The sequence below is a fragment of the Zootoca vivipara genome, chromosome 6 (assembly GCF_963506605.1).
Source record: "Zootoca vivipara chromosome 6, rZooViv1.1, whole genome shotgun sequence".
Lineage (NCBI taxonomy): Eukaryota > Metazoa > Chordata > Lepidosauria > Squamata > Lacertidae > Zootoca > Zootoca vivipara.
Genome location: NC_083281.1, coordinates 40,846,843 through 40,867,783, shown reverse-complemented (window position 1 = coordinate 40,867,783; position 20,941 = coordinate 40,846,843). Strand labels below are relative to the sequence as shown.

General features: G+C 46.0%; 1 protein-coding gene across 7 annotated transcripts in view; it reads left to right on the top strand.

The window, feature by feature from the left end:
• Positions 1-3,715: 3,715 nt before the first annotated feature.
• Positions 3,716-20,941, top strand: part of COL16A1 (collagen type XVI alpha 1 chain) — a 134,437-nt gene continuing 117,211 nt past the window's right edge. For 6 of the 7 annotated variants that reach the window (XM_035121186.2, XM_035121184.2, XM_035121185.2 and 3 more), the window contains exons 1-2: positions 3,716-4,078; positions 10,579-10,712. In XM_035121186.2, coding sequence (XP_034977077.2) covers positions 10,625-10,712 — 88 coding nt within the window. In that variant the 5' untranslated portion in view covers positions 3,716-4,078; positions 10,579-10,624. The remainder of the gene's footprint in view (positions 4,079-10,578; positions 10,713-20,941) is intronic. The other variant, XM_035121181.2, reaches the window with a different exon arrangement.

Below are 20,941 nucleotides of genomic sequence, written 5' to 3'. Positions count from 1 at the left end.
AGGCCACCTTCACACCATACATGTAAAGCACAATATTACCATTTTAAACAGTCGTGACTTCCCCCTAAGAATCCTAGGAAATGTAGTTTAATAAGTGTGCTGAGAATTGTTTGGAGACCCCTATTTTCCCCACAGGAGTGTTTTAGCAGTCAATCCATCTTTGTAAACCTCTCTGAGGTAAAAACAAAATAAAAAATCCTTCCAGTAGCACCTTAGAGACCAACTAAGTTTGACATAGGTATGAGCTTTCGTGTGCATGCACACTTCTTCAGATAGTTGTTGTTGTTACAATCAAGCAGTATATAAATTTCATGATATAAATTCACAGGGAACTCTGGGAACTGTAGCTCTGGGAGGGGAATAAGCCAGCTAGACATCTGAAGGGATTCATGCTCCCTCACATCCATTCCCAGCCTCTCTCCCTGCTTCCTCCTTTGTAATGCCTCAGACTTTCCATCGAGAGCAAATGCAGGGCTAATTTCTTTCGGCTCCAGAAATGAGCACTGCTATGTTAATGTAAGTAACCAAACCACAGTCTGGAAGGCGAACTGTACAACAAGGCACTGTGGGTTGGCAGAGAGAGGCCCCATTCAGGGCTTTGCTTCCACGGGAAGACAGCTTCTGCAGACTCTCTAAGCAGCATTTCACAAATGAAAATGGGGGCCTGCTTGCAAAAAACAAACAAACCAAAAAACCCTGCCCTTGTTATTTACTGAATTAAAGGTAAAGGTAAAGGGACCCCTGACCATTAGGTCCAGTCGTGACCGACTCTGCGGTTGCGGCGGTCATCTCACATTATTGGCCGAGGGAGCCGGTGTATAGGTCATGTGGCCAGCATGACTAAGCCGCTTCTGTCGAACCAGAGCAGTGCACAGAAACGCCATTTACCTTCCCGCCGGAGCGGTACCTATTTATCTACTTGCACTTTGACGCGCTTTCGAACTGCTAGGTTGGCAGGAGCTGGGACCAAGCAACGAGAGCTCACCCTGTCGCGGGGATTCAAACCACCGACCTTCTGATCGGCAAGCCCTAGGCTCAGTGGTTTAACCCACAGCGCCATCCATGTCCCTATATACTGAATTAAAGTAAGGTAAAGGGACCCCTGACCATTAGGTCCAGTCGTGACCGACTCTGGGGCTGCGCGCTCATCTTGCATTATTGGCCGAGGGAGCCGGCGTATAGCTTCCAGGTCATGTGGCCAGCATGACAAAGCCGCTTCTGGCAAACCAGAGCAGCACATGGAAACGCCGTTTACCTTCCCGCTGTAGCGGTTCCTATTTACCTACTTGCATTTTGATGTGCTTTTGAACTGCTAGGTTGGCAGGAGCTGGGACCAAGCAACGGGAGCTCACCCCGTCACAGGGATTCGAACCACCGACCTTCTGATCAGCAAGCCCTAGGCTCAGTGGTTTAACCACAGCGCCACCTGGGTCCCTATTTACTGAATTACTTAGATATTAATAATCCATGCTTTCATGACGTATATCATTGAGGCTTACAGCAAGTGAAATATAATAAAATCAGGGATAGCTCAGCTGGTAGAGCATGAGACTCAGCGCTGTGGGTTTGAGCTGTGTGTTGGGCAAGAAATTCCTGCATTGCAGGGGACTGGACCCTCGGGATATCTCCCAACTCTACAATTCTATGATAACATCAGTAAAACATCCTGTGACGATCACCCCAAATTTAGGGACAGCATAGAAGGAGTTAAAGGGATTAGCCAGTTAGAACCCTAGGGGGTGGAGTTAGGAGGACTATATAAACCCACCCTGGGAAGAGGAGGTGGTTGTTGGTTTTTGGAGGTTTGAGGAAGGGTGGCGGGGAGTTCTGAGAGGGGCAGGGGGAGAGAGTCTGAGGGGAGAGAGAGGTAGTGAGGTAAGAAGAAGGGAGAAATAGTCTGGAACTGTGATTGATTAAAAACTGTAGGTATAGGGGGGAATAAGACTTGTTATTAAAGATAATAAGAACTATTCATTTGGAAACCGCATGCTTATTTACTGAACTTCAATAAACACAGTTTGTTCCAACATTATCCCTGACTGGAGTGAATGAAGAGATTATCAGGCATATACTAGTTGGTGGCAGCGGGTAATTGATCAGTGGTTGGTGCAGGTACCAACGGACCGTCAAACGTCTGGGGGTTCTGTGCAGGTGGAGTGAACCGCCACACATCCTCATTTAAAACTTCAGTAGATACTGATGGGTTAAAATGAGGATTTCATATTGTGAAGACCTTCATAAGCAGTGCAGCATTCAAAAGACGTCTGAAAGAAGTCAGGGGCAGTTCCTGCCAAACCTCTACTGGCAGGGAGTTCCACAGGTCATGTTCTGCAATGCTAAAGGTTTAGTTCCTGGTAGAGGCAAACCAGACATCCAGGGTGTGAGGAACTACCAGAGGGGCCCCATCAGAGGATCCAATGCTAAGCACCACAGTTTCATCCTCCTTCCTCACTGCACCCCATTGATGTATGCCAGGCTTTGCCAACTTTGCGCCCTCCAGATGTTTTTGACTACAGCTCCCAATATGCTGATGGGAGCTGTAGTCAAAAACATGGGAGTTGGTGGTCTGATGGGAGTTGTGGTCCAAAAATATCCAGAGAGTGACAGGCTGGTAAAAGCAGGACTCAGTGCTGGGCTGGTTTACCCTGCAAGAACTTGTTCACTGTTGAGTTTAAAGCCAAGAAGTTGATTAGTGAAAAGAACATATATTTCAAAAGCAGAATTGCCCTCCAGTAGTTTATGGGCAGCTTAAAATAGGGGCAAAGAAGAAATTCAATTATGTTTGCATGTTAATGAGAAACTACCTAATTTGCACTTATCGAACCAATACACAAACCAAAACACAAGCTAGCTCTTGGAATTTGCACATCTCTGAATTTTGTGATGTAGTTCTCGAACGAAACAACATATTTAAAAATGCATGTATTAGGGCAAAGTGTGTGGGGGGGGAATGCACACATTACTGAAAATAAGATACAACAGTGCATTGTATTATAGGAAATTGTTTGCAAAAATGTACAATGGCTATGCTTTGCCTCCATGGTCAGAGGTGGCTATGCTTCTGAATACCGCTTGCTGGAAACCACAGCAGGTAGGTAGAAGGCTCCTGTGGTCAGATCCTGCTTGCTGGTTTCCTACAAGCACCAGGCTGGCCACTCTGAGAATGGGATGCTGGGCTAGATGGGCCATTGGCCAACAGGTTCTCTTATATTCTTATGGTCCCCAGAAATATTTGGGGGAAGCCACGGCTGTTTAAAGTGGCGTGATACTGCTTGAAAAGTACAATGTGGATAAGGGGCTCAGCCTCAGGCTGCTTCCCATGTTCCCATGACAATGGCATCCGAACTGGTTGTCAGCTTGGCTTCCACCTGCAGCAACTCCTTGGCCCTGAACAATCTCATTAAGACGTGTCAAGCATTATGAAGGCAGAGAGACAGAGACAGAGAGAGAGAGAGAGAGAGAGAGAGAGAGAGAGAGAGAGCATTATATAGACAGCAAGACAGCAGAGCAGCGGATGAGGTGGTTGTGGCTTTCGTTGCCTGTAGGCCTTTGTTCCTGTCCCAGCTGGGCTTGATTAAGCTCTCTTGGCATTCCGGCACGTTTAATAGCTCTTTGCTTCCAGTGCAGGGGCCTGGCAGAGCACTAGCATTTCGTCACAGAGGCAGCCTTAAGCGCTTAAGGCAGTTGGGGGGGCAGGGCGGGGGGGGGGGGAGAACCTTCATTTTTCCAACTCAGGAGGGAGAGTCTAAAAGAAGAGCTATCTGGGTTCTGAGCTGTCAAAAACTCTGTAAGGACCCCATCAAGCTTGCTCTGCAGCAAAGTCTGGGATCTGCTCTCCTCGTTGCCTCTGCTCCACCGATTCTCCACTCTTTCTGTCTTGCACAGCAGCCAAAAATAAAGGGGGGGGGGAGTTGAAAACAACTGAAAAGTTGGAGAGGAGGCTTGCCAGATCTGATGGTGACGTGGGCTGCAAGCTCCCTGCTAGTTTGCTTGCTTGCTGGGGACACGATTGCTCTCCAACGCTCCTCTTCCCCCACTGCTTAGGAATATGGCCAGCTGTGTGTAGCACCTCCGACAGGTAAGAGAACTAATCCCTCCCAGTTTGATTCAGAACTCTCTCTCTCTCTCTCTCAAACATCTGTTTGCAGGGCCGCGAGAACTTTTTGATTTGCTCCTGGGTGACTTTGCTTGCTGAAGCAAGGATGCTGTTTGAAGCAAAGCCGGGGTGGGGTGGGGGGTGTCGGCTGGAAGGCAACTTTTCAAGTACAGTTTTCAGGCCACCTAAGCCGAGGGAGGTGATTAGCTAAGCTGCTGCAAGTTTGCCATACCACCGTGGATCTCATGCTTTATCACCAAGGTTGACTCCTGGATGAAATCCTTCCCGAACCTGGCTAGAAAGCAGCTCTCAGAGTTATCTTAAATTTGCTTAGCTTTAGGGCTCTGTGTTGTTGGGTGTGGGTCTGTATAGTGTAAGCTTAGGGAGATGTGGAGGAGCAAAGACAGAGGCTTTGTAATGCATCATGTACCTTTCCATAAACACCTCCAGATGTGCTTCATGTGCAATAAATCCTGTTTTAAGGGGGGCAAAGAGAGGAATCCTTGCCTCTTAGGAGAAGCTTCTTTTCAAACAAAAAGCCTAACTGTATCCTTCTGGCACCTTTAACAGGAGGTGAAGAAAAGGAGTGATTGTTGGAAGGGGATTTAACACAAGCTTTCTGTACACACACCTGCGAGGAAATTGTAATGGGGGCTATGTGAGGCCCCCATTTTATTATTTATCTAACTTGCAGAATTTACACAGGAGTGTGAATTCCCTCCCTCCCCCTTTCATTTGACACATCAATCAACCTGGGATCAAAGCAGGATCATAAATGCAGATCACCAGATGGTGCCTTGCAAGTTTTCCCCTCCATTTAAAACTTAATCACTTTGGAGATTCCTACCCCCTGCTTCAAGGTAGATCAGCTAAAATGAATTATTATTATTATTATTATTATTATTATTATTATTATTATTATTTTGCCAGTTTTTGGAGATGCTCACTGTAGGATATGGCCTGGCATAGGGTGGAGGAGAATTTTGTTTGGGCCAGGTATTTAAGCAAATTCATAGAACAATTGAATGGTGGATTGGAAGGGTCGAAAGGGGACCCAAAGGGTCATCTAGATGAATGCCCTGCAAATTGACCTAACCCACACCTTCCAAACATGGCTTGGGACATAGTTATTTTTGTGATCTTGGCTCAAAAAGCACCAAATTGCATACAAATGTGCATATTTTAGAACAAATTACATATAGGAATACATAAATATGCATTTAAAAACTTGCTTAAAAACCAGTTTCTGTAGAGATTTTATATAGCAAAACAGATTAATGAGGAAACAGAACAGAATAGACTTATTAATGAACACCGGTGAAATTGGCACAAAGTGTAAATAGAGGGATTTGCCCCTCCTTAGCTCCTCATGCCATCCAGTGCAAACACCTCTGCAGAGATTAAGCTTGATGACTACATGGGTAAGAGTCAGGTCCCCCAAATTATTTAAAGCAATGTATACTATGAAGGGGCCAAGATACCTGCATAACTTCCTGTGTTTCATTTATGCAGCACATAAATGTGCATCTGAATCTGGCTCACCATGCTTGAAGTTCTCCTAAATGTGTCGGGACAGTGCAGAGCTTACCATGGACTGCTATTTGGGAATGCTTTGCAGTGTCCAATTTCTACCTCCCTCCCTTTCAGTTTTGGAGCTAACTGTGGCTAGTGTTCTGTCTGCACTGGTGTTTTAGTTACCCAATAATTAGCCCAAACCCAAGCATGTAAAGCTGGTTCTTTTAATCACAGTTGCAAAATGTGGCTTGGCATCGGCTATGGATCATGGAAAGACTGGTGCGGATGTCCTTCTAACATCACAGTTAGCTTTAAAACTAGAAGGGAACAGTGAGTCACTGCACAGGTAGCCAAGGTAGGAGGGATGGCGATGAGTGTGCCAGCTGGTGGGGCACCCCACTTCCCTACTCACAGGGAAGCCTGGGCAGCGCTAAGTGGGAAAGCACTGGCAGAGGAGGTGGAAGCCTCTGCCTTGGAGAGATTTCTAAAATCTTTTAACTGCTGGGGCAATTGATTTGGGCTATAACCCACACGTTTTAAAAGAGCTTTGCTGGCCTCTGCTTCTGAGTCCCATTCAAAGTGCTGGTAATTGCTTTCAAAGCCTTAAAGGGCTTAGAGCTCAGGGGGCTTGACCGAATACTTTCTCCCATGTTGATCTGCCTGTGCCCTCTTAGACCACTTACTAAGTCTTTTTGTCAAGTGCTACCTTGGTCAGGTGTGAGGTGAAGCAGGTGGCAAATGAGGAAGGCGGCATCTATGCCTGTGGCACCCTGACAATGGATCATTGCCTGATCTCTAGGATGCTGACTTGTTTTTATTGTTTTTATCTACACGCATACATGCAGGTTCTGTTTTTTTTATAATTCTTTCTTTTTAAAAGGTGTTGCATAATGCATATGATAGTATACAATAACAACACAAACAGGACATGACATTACAGTGCACATCAAAGAAGTGTCAGGCATCACGCCAAGAGGGTTGCATCCAGAGATAAAGAGCAGCTTGAGATCTGTAAAGGTAAAGGGACCCCTGACTATTAGGTCCAGTCGCGAACTACTCTGGGATTGCGGCACTTATCTCGCTTTACTGGCCAAGGGAGCTGGCATACAGCTTCCGGGTCATGTGGCCAGCATGACTAAGCCGTTTCTGGCGAACCAGAACAGCGCATGGAAACGCCGTTTACCTTCCTGCCAGACTGGTACCTATTTATCTACTTGCACTTGGACATGCTTTCAAACTGCTAGGTTGGCAGGAGCAGGGACCGAGCAACGGGAGCTCACCCCGTCATGGGGATTCGAACCGCCGACCCTAGGAAATAGCTCCATCTGAAAGAGGTTTGTTTGTTTTTTGTTTGTTTGTTTTTAGTAGTTGGTGGTATTATAAGGTCTCCCTGCCTGGCTATGTGACACAAATGGGGATTCCAACTGCCTGCAGATTAATTTATCACATTTACTTTCAGCCCTCAAAACAGATTGCCGTTGGGTCAATTTTTTCCTGCCACATTATGGTCCACCATCCTTGAATAGTGACGGATGTTGAGTTGTTTCCATTGATGGGCAATTTCCATTCTAGCTGCCACCAGGAGATAAATGATCAGGCATTTCAAGCCATTCATTGGGAAAAAAATATTAGGAGAACCAGTCCTGGATCTAGAAACATAATTTGATTAACAGTAGTAATTACTTGGACTACCCTACCTGCACCACTGAACACATCTACCACTTGTAGGGCATTGTTCCTATCCAATTGCACCATGGTTCATATGACTTAGCTTCACAGTTTGAGTGTGGCCTCCCTCAGCCTTACTGACACTGGCTTCATCAGTAGTTTTAACCAAATAGCTTTACTCTTTTTTTTATTTACATTTGTGTTAGGGGACTCATAAAGTGAGTTTTATGTAGGGCAGTAAATAAATGTTTTCAATAAATAAATATAAATAAAATATCTCAACAGTTGACTCCTGGGCAGACCCTTCATAAATCTCCAATTTGCCGGTGTTATTCAGAATGGCTTGTTTCCCTTGAAGTTCCTGCAGGTTAGGAATGTGTGCACAATCCTTGGACTATTTTGCTACAGGCGCTCCCAAGTCCTCGTAAAACACAATTTGCAGAAGAAGGTTAAACCTCTGTGTCTCTGGGAAGGCACAGCAAGCTTCCAGGGAGTCCAGACATTCGCTTCTGGAAGTAAAAATGGAGTCCAAAGAGAATTGTGTGACGGAATTTTACCTGGGCAAAATTTAAGCCAAGGGACTGCACCCCAGGAGTGGGCCCACTGACAAGAGCCCCCTAGACCTGGTGTGGTGAGGAGGTAGGATCACTGGGGGAGGGGGGGCACAGAGAGTCATTTCCCCTCCAAAACCTGGAGTAAACACTGTTCTCTTCAGACTAAACCTAGGAGAAATCTGAGGAGGCTCAAGCCATTTTACAAAGGGTATCCCATAAATACCATAACCGAGACTGTAGTTTGGCAAAAGGAAAAATAGCAGAATCTGGAGATGAAAGGGAGATGTGAGGGATTTCAAACGAAGTCTGAAGACTTCTGATAAGACTTACAAAAGCATTCAGGGGTAAGTGTGTGTAAATTTCTATCTGCAATAGTTGGCCCAGCCTGAGATGGGCAGGGAAGAGTTTGGTTATAGGAAATGAGGAGGAGGAGGAGGAGGAGGAGGAGGAGGAGGAGGAGGAGGAGGAGGAGGAGGAACAACAACAACAACAACAACAACAACAACAACAACAACAACAACAACAACAACAACACATAGTGGCACAATTGTAGGTGGCTAGTTACTGGTTGGCCACTGTGCAAATAGGATGTTGGTTGCCTTTGGCTCTTCTTGAAAACTTGGAATCTACTCCTTTCCCTCCTGTGGTCCCCCCACTGAGGAAAACATAGAGGAAGGGTCCAAAATTGCTGCCCCCCCCCCCAATCCGCAGACTGGAAACTTGGCTGTGATTCCTGGAAGATCTGCTCCCTTGCCTTGCAGGCGTTTTCCCACCTGGGCTGGGAAGGGAAGGCCCTGACTGACTCCAGCTACAAAAACTGAGGCTGCTGAACATAATCTTGGGCTGGGGTATTGCTTAGGGGTTTTTTAGTGAGGGAGGGTTTGTTGCTGTTCCCACTGTTATTTTTTTGTATCTTTATTTTGTATCTTACTATTTATATGGGAATTGTTCAACTTGGTTGTGTGCTTTTTGATGTTTTGTTTATTGCTCATGACTACTTTTGTTATGTTTGTACTTAGGTAATTCTTAATATGTTGCATGCTTTTAACTTTGGAAAGGTGGCATACAGTGAAATGATTGATTGATTGACTGACTGACTGATTGAATTGGCATAGTCCATTTCACAGCATCATTCTGCTGCATGTATAGATCCATTCAGAGGCTGAACAACCAATGATTTCTGGATATCGAGACATTGTAAATTAATATTTTGTATTAAAGACATATGGTTGTATCCAACTAAGGTGATACTCAGAGTGAAATTGCCATCAGTGGGTCTACTCTGCGTAGGACTAACATTGGATACAACCCAGAGGGGACAAGCCAACCAAAGTTAGGCATTTGGAAATTCATCAGGTTTCAGTGAGGAAGTTAATCTTAGTAGCAGTGAGATGAGCCTTCCCAGAAGGGAACAGAGCAAGGCAGCAGCAGGGTCAGGGTAGTTTTGGGTTGCTGATGCCATGGCCACAAACGTGGTGCTCCTCCAGCCTCACCCCACCCCAGCTCAGCAAGTAGGAACACTGTTGCAAACAGGGCACCCCTACCTCTGCAAAGTTACTGGAATAATAAAGGAGTTTACAGCAGGTTATTTCCTGAGCTGGCAAAATCAGTCCTCCAAAGCTCAGTGGTGGCCTTGCTAACCATCCCCCCCACCCCCCCCAAAATATTTATATCATGTTTTCTGGACACTGGCACACATCTCACCCCTCTTGGAACAAATAACACCCATCTGCACACACCAGTTTCTTCTTGTGTATGAAGTTTCATCCAAGGTACAGGCCAGGAGCAAAATTGGGCCCAGGGAAGGTGGGCCAAAAATGAGTGGGGACACTTGGTCTTCCTTTACTCGGCTCTCCCCTGTCATAATGGACTTTCTTCCAGAAGACTCGTCATTCCAGAGGCTGGGGTTGTAAGCAGGGTTTCCACTGAGAGAAAATAAAAAAGAAGAAAAGTTGAGACACTAATTTGAACTACAAACAATTCTACAAAATATCCTGTCAGCTCATCCCTTAGCACCAGAAGGCTCCCATAATTGCTTCACATCAAGGAGTCCACAGAAGCTGTGCAATGCTAAACCACGATTCCCTGAAAGGAGCTTTCCAGATGTAGCAGCTAATCTGGGCTCTACTCATTACACACACACACACACACACACACACACACCGTCACACAACCACCCCAGGCTTATCGCTGCAGCCAGTGGATTTTGCTGAAAATGACATTTTGATGCAAATTTGGGCAAAACAGCACTGAATTTTTTCAACCACCTTAAAAGGGTTTTGAAAGGATGGGTGGCATGCCTTGAGGTTGTACAGAGCAATCGTGCGCCCCTAATTTAGCACCACTTAAGGGTAAGAAGTAGCCAGCTTGGTGCCCTCCAAATGGGACTGCTGGGAGTTGGAGTCCAATAACATCTGGAGGGCATTATGTTGGCTACCCTGACTTAGGTCCTGACTACGTGGTACAGTCATCACTTGAAAAGTAGTGTTAAATAGCCAGGCTCTGAGTGCTGAATTCTGATGCTCTTCCTGAAGCAGAGAAAGCTGGAGGGAATCACAGTCTGCTTATCTTATCTCCCCTTTAGTAGCTAATATTCCCACTGGGTTGGGAAGGGGAGGAGCAGGCATAATTAGCTGCTGAGATAGAAGGCGAGTCTTTTGTTGTTCCAATGAAATGGGAAAGACATGTTGACCCTTCTCTTTTCGCAAGGGACCCTTGCTGACACCTGCTCCCTCTCTCTTCTAGGTACAGCATTCCCAGCAGTGCCTGCCTGGGCTACCAAAGACCCACCATGTGGGGAACCCCCTTTTCCATCTTGTGCTTGTTTGGCATCATCTTTGGCACCAGCAGAGGAGGGAAATTGCTTGCTCCTCAGGAAGGTAAGAGAATCATCATGGCTGACACAGATGGCCAGTTCCTTAATGGGATGTAGATGGATCATTAAGACTGTGTTGTGTGATACACATCAGACAATCCACAGAAATGGATCCAGGCTCCTGGTGTTTGGAATAAATGTTGGGTTTCAGGTGTCTGCACCCTTTGCGGAGGCAGTTTGGCTTTGTACATGCTGTCCCTTTTCACATCTTACAGTAAGTAACGTCAGGATTCTACTGGAAATAATGTGTAACTTTTAATGAACAAAAGCTGAGCCCTGCCGTTAATTAAAGTGCCAGCAAAGCAAACTGAAAAACATCCAACTGAAAGAGTTGCAGCAGTTCTCAGCATTAATTAATTCAGGTTTCAGTGTTGAATATATGCAAATATGCACTAACGAAAGGTTCCAAAACTATGACACCAGTGAAAGATGGGATCCAAATCGTTTTGATGATTACTGTGGCTAATTCACGCAACGCTGTGTGAGGTGGAGATGTCTTTTAGGGCTGCCTTTCCCCCTTAATTTTCTTAACATACTTTTATAGGTTGGGGGGGTGTCAGTCTGGATGATGCCCATGAGTCCCTTCCAACCTGTGATCATGTGACTGTGAAGTTACAATCTACAAGGGGAAACCTGGTTAACTTTTGTTAAGGTCATGGTCTCAGCTGGCCTGTTAAATGCTTCCATTTACTAGTCCAAAGGGGTTGCCATAGAGACCAATGGGAGTAACCCCCCCCTCACCTAGTTGGAAGAGACATCACCTTGTAAGGTACCAGTAGTACAATGGCCAGAGATTTGTATGTGAGTTTTGGCTGATGCTGGAGAGACTGAGGCTTGTCTTGCTCGGTGCTGGTCCCAAGAGCTTGGGGCTTCCCTGTAACCATAATGGGGGAGCAGGATCTGTTTGGGTATTGATGCTGAGATCCCCTCCAGCCTATGGTCAGGTTGTATATGTGTAAATGAAACCATATATCCTAAAGACACTACAGTCTCCATTGACTTTTCATTCCAAGGAAATGGAACCCGGGGAAAGCACAGGAACCTCTGAAATCTCTTGCTGCCTGGGGATTGAGGTGTGAGCAACAATACAATAGTTTGGTGTCAAGGATGAATGTGGCCTTGGGGGCAAGAACTTGATTCTCCACCCCATTATCACATATGGTGTTTTCCCGGGTACAGGAATCAACCCCCTGCTTCAAAGAGCTTACACTTTAAAATTCAGCACCAGGGAATCAACAGAAGGAAGAGAGGAAGGTGAGGCAGAGGAACAATATGCAAAATATCAGGCTGCTTCCCCTGATAATGTTATAGATTGATAGATGCTAGAATTCAATTAAGGTTTGGGGGTGTCAAAGCTAATTTCCTTGGAGATGATAACTAGACTCATGTGTATTAGTAGACTCATGTGTAGGTAGAATAATTGAATCATAGAGTTGGAAGGGATCTCAAGGGTCATATAGTCCAATTTCTGGATGTGTGTTTAAACTGTGTGATATTCTGTTAATCCTTTAATTAGCACGTGTGGCACGTGTGGCGGCTCATTAAGTCAGACCCAGTGTGCTGGATTGTGTGTCCAACATCCTTAATCCTGTGAAATCAACATGGGTTCAAAGGCAATGGAGTCAGCCTTTGAGGTGAGAGTCTGGGGGTGTAAGCACAGCAAAAGCATCAAAGAACTAGGTGTGAGAAGAATGCAGATGAGTGGGGACTCTTTCTGTGTTACAGAATACCAGGGCTTAGGTTAGCAAGGTTACAGCAGGTGGGATGTGACTGTTCTCAGGAAAAGGCAAGCTGCAGGGCAAGCATGCTACTGCCTTTGTAAGAGGCTGGCCCCACATGGGATGGGATGCTCAGAACTCCCTCATTGGGCACAGGTTGTATATACAGTATGTTCATAAACCATATATCATAAAGACACCGCAGACTCTGCTGTGCCCCATTGTCCAAAAGGGGACACAGATCCTGGTAAACACACCTGGTACCCCAGAATCTTGCACCACTCAGAGATTGGGGTGGCGTGTAACAATATGTAAAATAATAAACGAAGGGGAAATGCTCCTGAGCATGTGGAAAGGGCCTGTTTGTCACCACTGGCTAACTTCAGCTTCACAGTTGCTACTGCACTTGTGCACACTGCTGACCATCCTGTAAAATTGGTGCATGTGTCAGCCTCCAGCAAGAGGAATTGCAGGGCCTTGTGTGTGTTTTCTACTGCTCACAAGCCTTGTGTTGCCTGCCACAAACATCTGTCCCCAGGTGTGAAGGTCCTTGCAGTGACCTCCGGATCAATCCCAGGCCGAAAACGCTATGATTTCTGCACCACCTCCGCAATTGTGCTGGACTCTGGAGGGCAAAATTCAGCTGTGAAAGGCAAGATAAACCTCGGCTCGTTGCTGAATTAATCTGCTGGCATCTCCGACTGACGGATAGAAGTGCTCCAAGGTGCATGTTCAGCAACAATTTGCTGTGACTGATAGCTGCCTTCATCGCTCCTGGCATTTTGCTGCAGGCGGCCTCTTGAGACTTTCATGGGCTGTCCATGCAGCAATATGAAATGGACTCCAGCACCCCACCCGGGTTATCATAACTGGATGTGCATATCTGTCTGTTCAGTTCAGATCCCCAATTCGGTCTCCATTCCTGGGGAGCTGCTATATCTAGCCTGGGAAAGTCCAACTTTAGCATCGTGGAGCGATGGGTGGTGGTGGTGGGGGGGGGAAGGAGGAAGGCACTCTGCTTCTCCATGGCTTGGGGGCCAAAAGTGCATGTTTGCCACAAAATTGGCTTCTTTGCAGTAGAAAAAATGTAGAAACCCCAAATACAGGTAAATATTAAAGAAGGGAATGATAGCTTGATGGAGAGCATGCAGAAGGTACTGTGTCCAAATGCCAGGATCTCTGGGTTGTTGTTGTTTAAATGTTTTGGTAGCAGGTGATGTAAAAGACCAGTAATTGTAGGCAGTAATGGGTAAAAAAGTACAAATAATCTAGCCATGTATTGGGAGCTTCCTCTGTTCCAAACTCCTGCCAACCTAGCACTCCTGCCAACCTAGCAGTTTGAAAGGATGTCAAAATGAAAGTAGATAAATAGGTACCGCTACAGCGGGAAGGTAAACGGCGTTTCCGTGCACTGCTCTGGTTCGCCAGAAGCGGCTTTGTCATGCTGGCCACATGACCTGGAAGCTGTACGCTGGCTCCCTCGGCCAATAACGCGAGATGAGCGCCGCAACCCCAGAGTCTGTCACGACTGGACCTAATGGTCAGGGGTCCCTTTACCTTTATGTTTCAAAAGTGTTGATTCATTCTCTCTCTGACATACAAGGTAAACAGTGGGAAGATTTCTACCCCACTCTGGACCCCTCCAGACTGGAGGTGTTTTTTGTGAGTTTATTCTGCAACAGGTCATTGATGGAACAATCATGAATTAAGTGCTCTGGAGGCTGCTCCACTATAATAGATCCAGTAAGAAATATCCTGTATGGGAACATCTTATGCTCAACAAATGTGTTGAGGGGTGTATGCATGCATGTGTGCAAACTCGCATGTGGGAGTGCTGAACTGAGTCTTTGACCTGGGTGAAAGAAAGCCTAGTTTCACCCCTGGGTGGTGGAATCTCCTTCGTAGGATGTTTTTAAACTCTACTATTCTATTATACTATGACCTGAGTGCAACAGCAGCACTCTTTTGCATTTTCCAGCAACTGGTCTTCGGGGATACAGTATTTCGTCTCCAAAACTAAGGGTTTCCTGCATGCATAGCACAGGCTTTGCCACTGAGCTATAGACCTTACCCAGAGTTGTAAGAGGGAGTGGCTCAGAGGAATGTAAGAAAGAAAAGGAAAGCAGGGAGAGAGAAAGGGAGAATTGGCAGGAGGGAGAGTTACAAATGGGCAGGAGCTGGAGGGCAACTTTTACACATGGGTTGTTTAAAAAGAACAGAATCTTTGGTTGCAGGCCAGCTAAATCTCAACTGGGGGGTGTATGTTGTGGAAACACTGATGGGCGTGGAATTAACACACGAAGCATTACCGAAAAGCTATTGTTGGATTAAAGGATGGTTCAATTACTCCCTGACAGTCTTCTGCACAAAATCTGCCTGCAAGATATCTTGAGCTGAGGGACTGCTGAGAGGATTTGACATATCAAACATGAGTCACCTTTTCCTTCACACTTCCTCTCCTCCCTCCCTCATAATTTTTAAATGTGTCTGGTACTCAGTGAGCAGATACCCCTACCTCCTTCCATTCCACTGGTCTTATTTACAGTGCTGGTAATACACACGGCACTTTGTACCATAAGTAAAACTGACAATACTCAGTCCCCAAGGAGCCTACAGTCTAAAATTCCCACTAGGTTTACCCAGTGGGGGCTTCTGCAACCCCCACGCTAAGTGCATAACCCTCCAAGTGTCCATATTTTCCAGGGACAGACCCAGAATTACAAAAGCCATTGTGACTTCTGATTCGATCCCAGGATGTTCCAATTTCCCCCGCCAGCACTGAACTCAGGGAAGATGTGTCCTGAGCAGCAGTGGCAGCCATGGCTGTGAGGAAGCATCCCTTTGCCTCTGCCTGCTAGCCTTCTCCCTTGGGCAGGTTGTAGCAGCCCTGCAGAGTGGGAGAGGAGGTGAAGAGGCTGCAATTGCTGAGACCCAGCCCTGCAAAACCACTCTGGGCAGGATGAAAGGGGAAACGGAGCAGAGTGCAAGAAGTCTTGATTATTATTTTTAACGGTTTTTATGTGTCCGTATCTAATCTTGCCCATTTCTAAATTTTATTTACAGTCATACCTCATGTTGCGTCCGCTTCAGGTTACGTCTTTTCAAGTTGTGTCCCGCGGCAACCTGGAAGTACCAGAACGGTTTCTTCCAAGTTTCGCCGCTCGCACATGCACAGAAGTGCTAAATCGCGCTTCGCACATGCGCAGAAGCACTAAATCATGCCAACGCAGCACTTCTGGATGTGAACGCTTCAAGTTGCGGACGTGCCTCCGGGACGGGTTACATCCGCAACTTGAGGTTCCACTGTATTGGTGTGTGTTTTTCTTTTTGTAAATCTACCAAAGAATAAAATGCAATAAAATAAAATCAGGATTAAGGGGTTTTCTCAGGACAGTGGACATGTCTGCTGATGTAGCAGTGGCGGCACTCATCCTTCTTCCGATAGGAAATGCTGTGCAGGATGGGGGAGAAAAATGGGGGCTCAAGGAGGGTCAGTGGGGGGAGGGAATGAGAAATGTCCCTATTTCCATCTGATGAATGTGGGAGAGCATGTAAGTGGAGGGCAGGGAGAACTGGTGCCCAAATACACTGGCAGAGTGGTAAGCAGGGAGACCAGCAGTAGATGGAGCCAGAGCCAATGGCAGGCAGAACCAATTCATTGGCATGTATAGTTATGCAACTCCCGCAGGGTCAAACGAGAAGAGGAGAGCAGCGATAGCATAGGAATAACCCTACAAGGCCCTTTGAGTCTCCAAACACAGAGCCTGCTGCAATCGGAGGCAATCTGTTCTGGTTCCTTGGGCACAGAGTGCTTCATTTATGCATCTGTCTTTGTTCAGTGGCAGATGCACTTATTCCGAGCACATCTGTGGCTCCCGCTAGCTTTGTTTCAAGTCTCGGGGCTGGGGCGGGGGAGGGGGGGTGAGTTGCTTTCCTCTGCTGGATAAAGGAGGGGGTGGAGAATGTAACATCTTCCATGGTGGCTCCAGACAACAGGGGTTTTTGTTTTCATTTATTGCAGAATCTTTTAATCTAGTTGGCAGTCCCTCTCTTCCAGCCCGACCCATTTCCCCAACTGAAGCTATGAATTTGAGCTGGCTCACTGGTCTATCCTGCACAATATTGTCTATTCCTGCCTGGCAGTGGCTATTATCATAAGAATATGAAAAGAGCCCTGCTAGAGCGGACCAAAGGCCTGTCTCATTCAGCATCTTGCTCTCCCAATGGCCAACCAGATGCTTAAGGGAGATCTGCAAGCCAGGCCTAAGGAGAGCAGCATGTTCCTCCTCATTAACCCCAGCAACAGGCATTCAGAAGCATTCATGCCTCTGGTGGTGGAGGCAGGGCACAGCCATCATAGTTAATGGCCATTGATAGCCTAAGCCTCCATTAATTTGTCTTGTAGAGCCATTACCTTGCCGACAAAGGTCCGTATAGTTAAAGCTATGGTTTTCCCAGTAGTAATGTATGGAAGTGAGAGCTGGACCATAAAGAAGGCTGATCGCTGGAGAATTGATGCTTTTGAATTATGGTGCTGGAGGAGACTCTTGAGAGTCCCATGGATGGCAAGAAGATCAAGCCTATCCATTCTGAAGGAAATCAGCCTTGAGTGCTCACTGGAAGGACAGATCCTGAAACTGATGCTCCAATACTTTGGCCACCTCATAAGAAGAGGAGACTCCCTGGAAAAGACCCTGATGTTGGGAAAGATTGAGGGCACAAGGAGAAGGGGACGACAGAGGATGAGATGGTTGGACAGTGTTCTCGAAGCTACAAACATGAGTTTGACCAAGCTGCGGGAGGCAGTGGAAGACAGGAGTGCCTGGCGTGCTCTGGTCCATGGGGTCACGAAGAGTCAGACACGACTAAACAACTAAACAACAACAGAGCCATCTAAGTTGGTGGCCGCTGGCCATCACTACATATTATAGCAGAATATTCCATAGTTTAACTCTGTGCTATGTGAAGAAGTCTTTCCTTTTATCTCTCCTGAATCTCCTAGCATTCAGCTTCATTGTGTGGCCTCTGTTTCTAGTATTATGAGGGGGGGGGATTTTCCCTAACCTTTCTTCACCCCATGTATATGCACCTTTTAGTCTCCTTTTAGTCAGTCTTTTTCTTTAAAAAGACCCAAATGTTGTAGCCTTTCCACAGAGGGAAGTTGCTTGAACTCCTTGTTTTGATTATGAACATACAAAAAGCCTGCTGGATCAGGCTAGTGGCCCATCTTGCCCAGGATCCTGTTCTCACAGAGGCCAACCAGATGCCAGTGGGAATAATAATAATAATAATAATAATAATAATAATAATAATAATAATAATAATTTTATTTATACCCCGCCCTTCCCAGTCAAGACCGGGCTTAGGGCGGCTAAGAACAAAAATATAAACGCAGGTATAAAAGAAACAATTCAATTAAAATGCAGATTAATACAATGTTAAAATTCCATTTTAAAATTAAAAATCTACAAGTAAGATAAAACCATTATAAGATAAAACCTTAGGGGAGGGTAACCCTGGGGTCAGACTGCGTGAGTCCAAAGGCTAAGCAGAACAGCTCTGTCTTGCAGGCCCTATGAAAAGATGACAAATCCCGCAGGGCCCTAGTCTCCTCAGACAGAGCGTTCCACCAGGTTGGGGCCAGTACTGAGAAGGCCCTGGTCCTGGTCGAGGCCAGCCTAACCACCTTGCGACTCAGAATCTCCAGTATGTTATTATTTGTGGACCTTAATGTCCTCTGAGGAGCATACCGGGAGAGGCGGTCCCGTAGGTACCTGCAAACCTGTAGGCAAACCTGCAAGCAGGATTTGAGCACAAGAGCACTCTTCCCCTCCTGTGGCTTCCAGTAACTGTTATTGAGAAAGATTGCTGCCTCCAACTGTGGAGGCAGAGCGTAGCCATCTGGGCTAGCAGTCATTGATAGCCCTCTCCTCCATGAATTTGCCCAATCCTCTTGCCTCCTGTGGGGGCAAGTTCTATAATTTAACTATGTGCTGCCCATTTTTAAGGTCCTTTTCCAATCTCCTTTTTGAAGTAAGGTGATCAGAACTGTACACAGGATCCCAAGTGTGGCCTTGATGTAAATTTGCACGTTGGCATTCATTTCCAGCATTCCAGGCTGAGAAACGTCTTTTCCCAGTGCTGCTACATGAGATCTTTGTAACTGGAGTTGCTGGCAGCTGAACCGGGGGCCCATTTCTGCTCTGCTGATGCCCTTATTTATTCTGTCTCTTCCATTGCCTCTCTTGCACTGAAGGCTGCGCCCCTTTTAAAGATTTGCTTCACTCTGCCAAGTGCCTGAGGTGACATTTCCGGGCTTAGGTTCTGCGGTGGCTATAGAAACCATTTCCAACCAAATGGGACCTTATAAATGGATGTTCTGTGTCACAAATAGGACAAAGCCTAGAGATACATCTCCAGTTGCTTATTGGTTCTATTTTTGGAGCTGAAGATACTTTGCTGCCAGGTCCAGACATTTTGCTTCCTGTGGTGGAGCAGCAAATTGTGTCCCCCTCCCCACCAATGTAGTCTATTCCAGAGTCAGATAATGCCTCCCCCCCCCAAGTTGGCTGTCAAAACACAATAATAGCATAGCTGCCAAGTTTTCCCTTTTCTCGCGAGGAAGCCTATTCAGCATAAGGGAAAATCCCTTTAAAAAAGGGATAACTTGGCAGCTATGTAATAGCAATACACCAAGTTACCAACTATTGGCTGCCCTTTCATGGCACCTCACACCAGTTGCCTAATGACAGGGCCGGCTCTTTTTCTGTATTTCAGGCCCAAATAGAATATAATAGAGCAGGATATGGTTCATGAGCAACCAGGATGACCTAAGAGAACCCCTTGGATAGAACTGTTGCCCTGTATCATAGCTTCCTGCCTGGATGGGCTCATTCCTGCTTATCCATTTGTCCAATGCTCACATACTCTGGTAGTGAGCATAATATATTGAAGCAATTAAGTTCTGCCTCAAAAATACTGCCTGTCTCCGGCAGGGGCATTCCCTGAATTTGGGTCCCGCACTGGCTAGCCATGCAGACTCTCCCTTACCTGCTTGTACTGATCATGTCCAGAGTTCATCTGCACTCCCTTCAACTTTCACATGCTCTCCTTTCATTCGCCTGTGATGCATTAAACAGAAACATTCCGTCTTCCTGACTTATGAGCTTGTTTTTCCCAGGAATTGGCTAAGCACGCAGTAAATAGCAGACACCTCTCATACGCTCACTGCCCCGCTTGTTCTTGATCATTTTCCTCTTCTCCTGTTATGAGTTACCATGGCAGCTGCCACCATTGGCAAAAAAGAGGGGCTCAGTGCCTATTGATTATTTGGGGGTGCAGCTCTGGAGAGCAGGAAAGAAAATGCCCCTTGAAATTTAAGGAGGCAGTTAAGATCTCCCTTGCAAAAGGCAAGCTTTGGGGAAATTGTGGGTAGGTGGGTGTTCTTGATTTCATTCTGCCTTACTGTGGTTTTATGATGGCATTTACTGTATATTGTTTATTTATTTTAAGAAAATGTACCCTGATTGGAGAATCTGGTTGAAGTTATCAATTGCCTGAATCAAATAAGTCAACATAATGCCATGATGTGAAGCCACAATTTGTTCTTGGCTTATAAAGTGTGGCTTGTTCTAACTATGGTTTAGCATTATGTACAAATTCAACAGCTTGGCTTGCCCATGATTTGTTTGTCCCTGACCCCACCCCACCCACCCACCAAATCACAGAGGCAATAGCAGGTGGGGGGGGAACAAGCTTTGGATATTCCAACTGTGGCTCGTTTTGTCTTTTGTCAGATGACTCCTGTTTTGTTGAACACACTATGGCTAAAACAAACTATGTGTTTATGTGTTACATGCAAGCACAACCAGTAGCTAGGAACAAGCAAGGCACTTGGGAAAGGCACCTTCAGTTTTTCTAGCTCTGCTACAGATTACCCATTGTGATCTGGGTCAACTTACTTAAGATGCCATAGAAAAATGTGCCATTATTATCCTGTGTGTTCTGCCTGTCTGTGCGCACCTGTTCCTCACTACCTATGCTCACTGGTGCTTTTCCTTGGGTCCGTAAGGACAGCTATTAGAGTCAGGGAAGTTTGGTGGTGAACACTGGGCCCTGTTGAATGCCTGACAATACCCCTTCTGGCATCAGAGGGTCCCTATATCTACCTGTGAACTATCACAGAGCATGTTATCTACACTGCATATCAGTTATTTGGCTCCTCCATTGATAGTGAAAAATTCAAAGCAGTCATTTTGGAGAAAAGCATCATGGAGAACTAGCCACCTGCAATGGCCAGGAGATTTTGCCTGTTGCTCTTTCAAGTCAGTATGGGAACTTGACCCTTCCACCCCTCACCAGCTGTGGCCAGATGTAGCTCCTTTTCCTGACTCTTCTTTCAAGCCTTGTTCATATTATTGGAACTCTGTTGACTTCCTTGGAAATTCCTCAGACATTGCATCAGAACATGAATAACTTCTTTGAATCTTACTTCTGACAAAATCTGGAGACAACT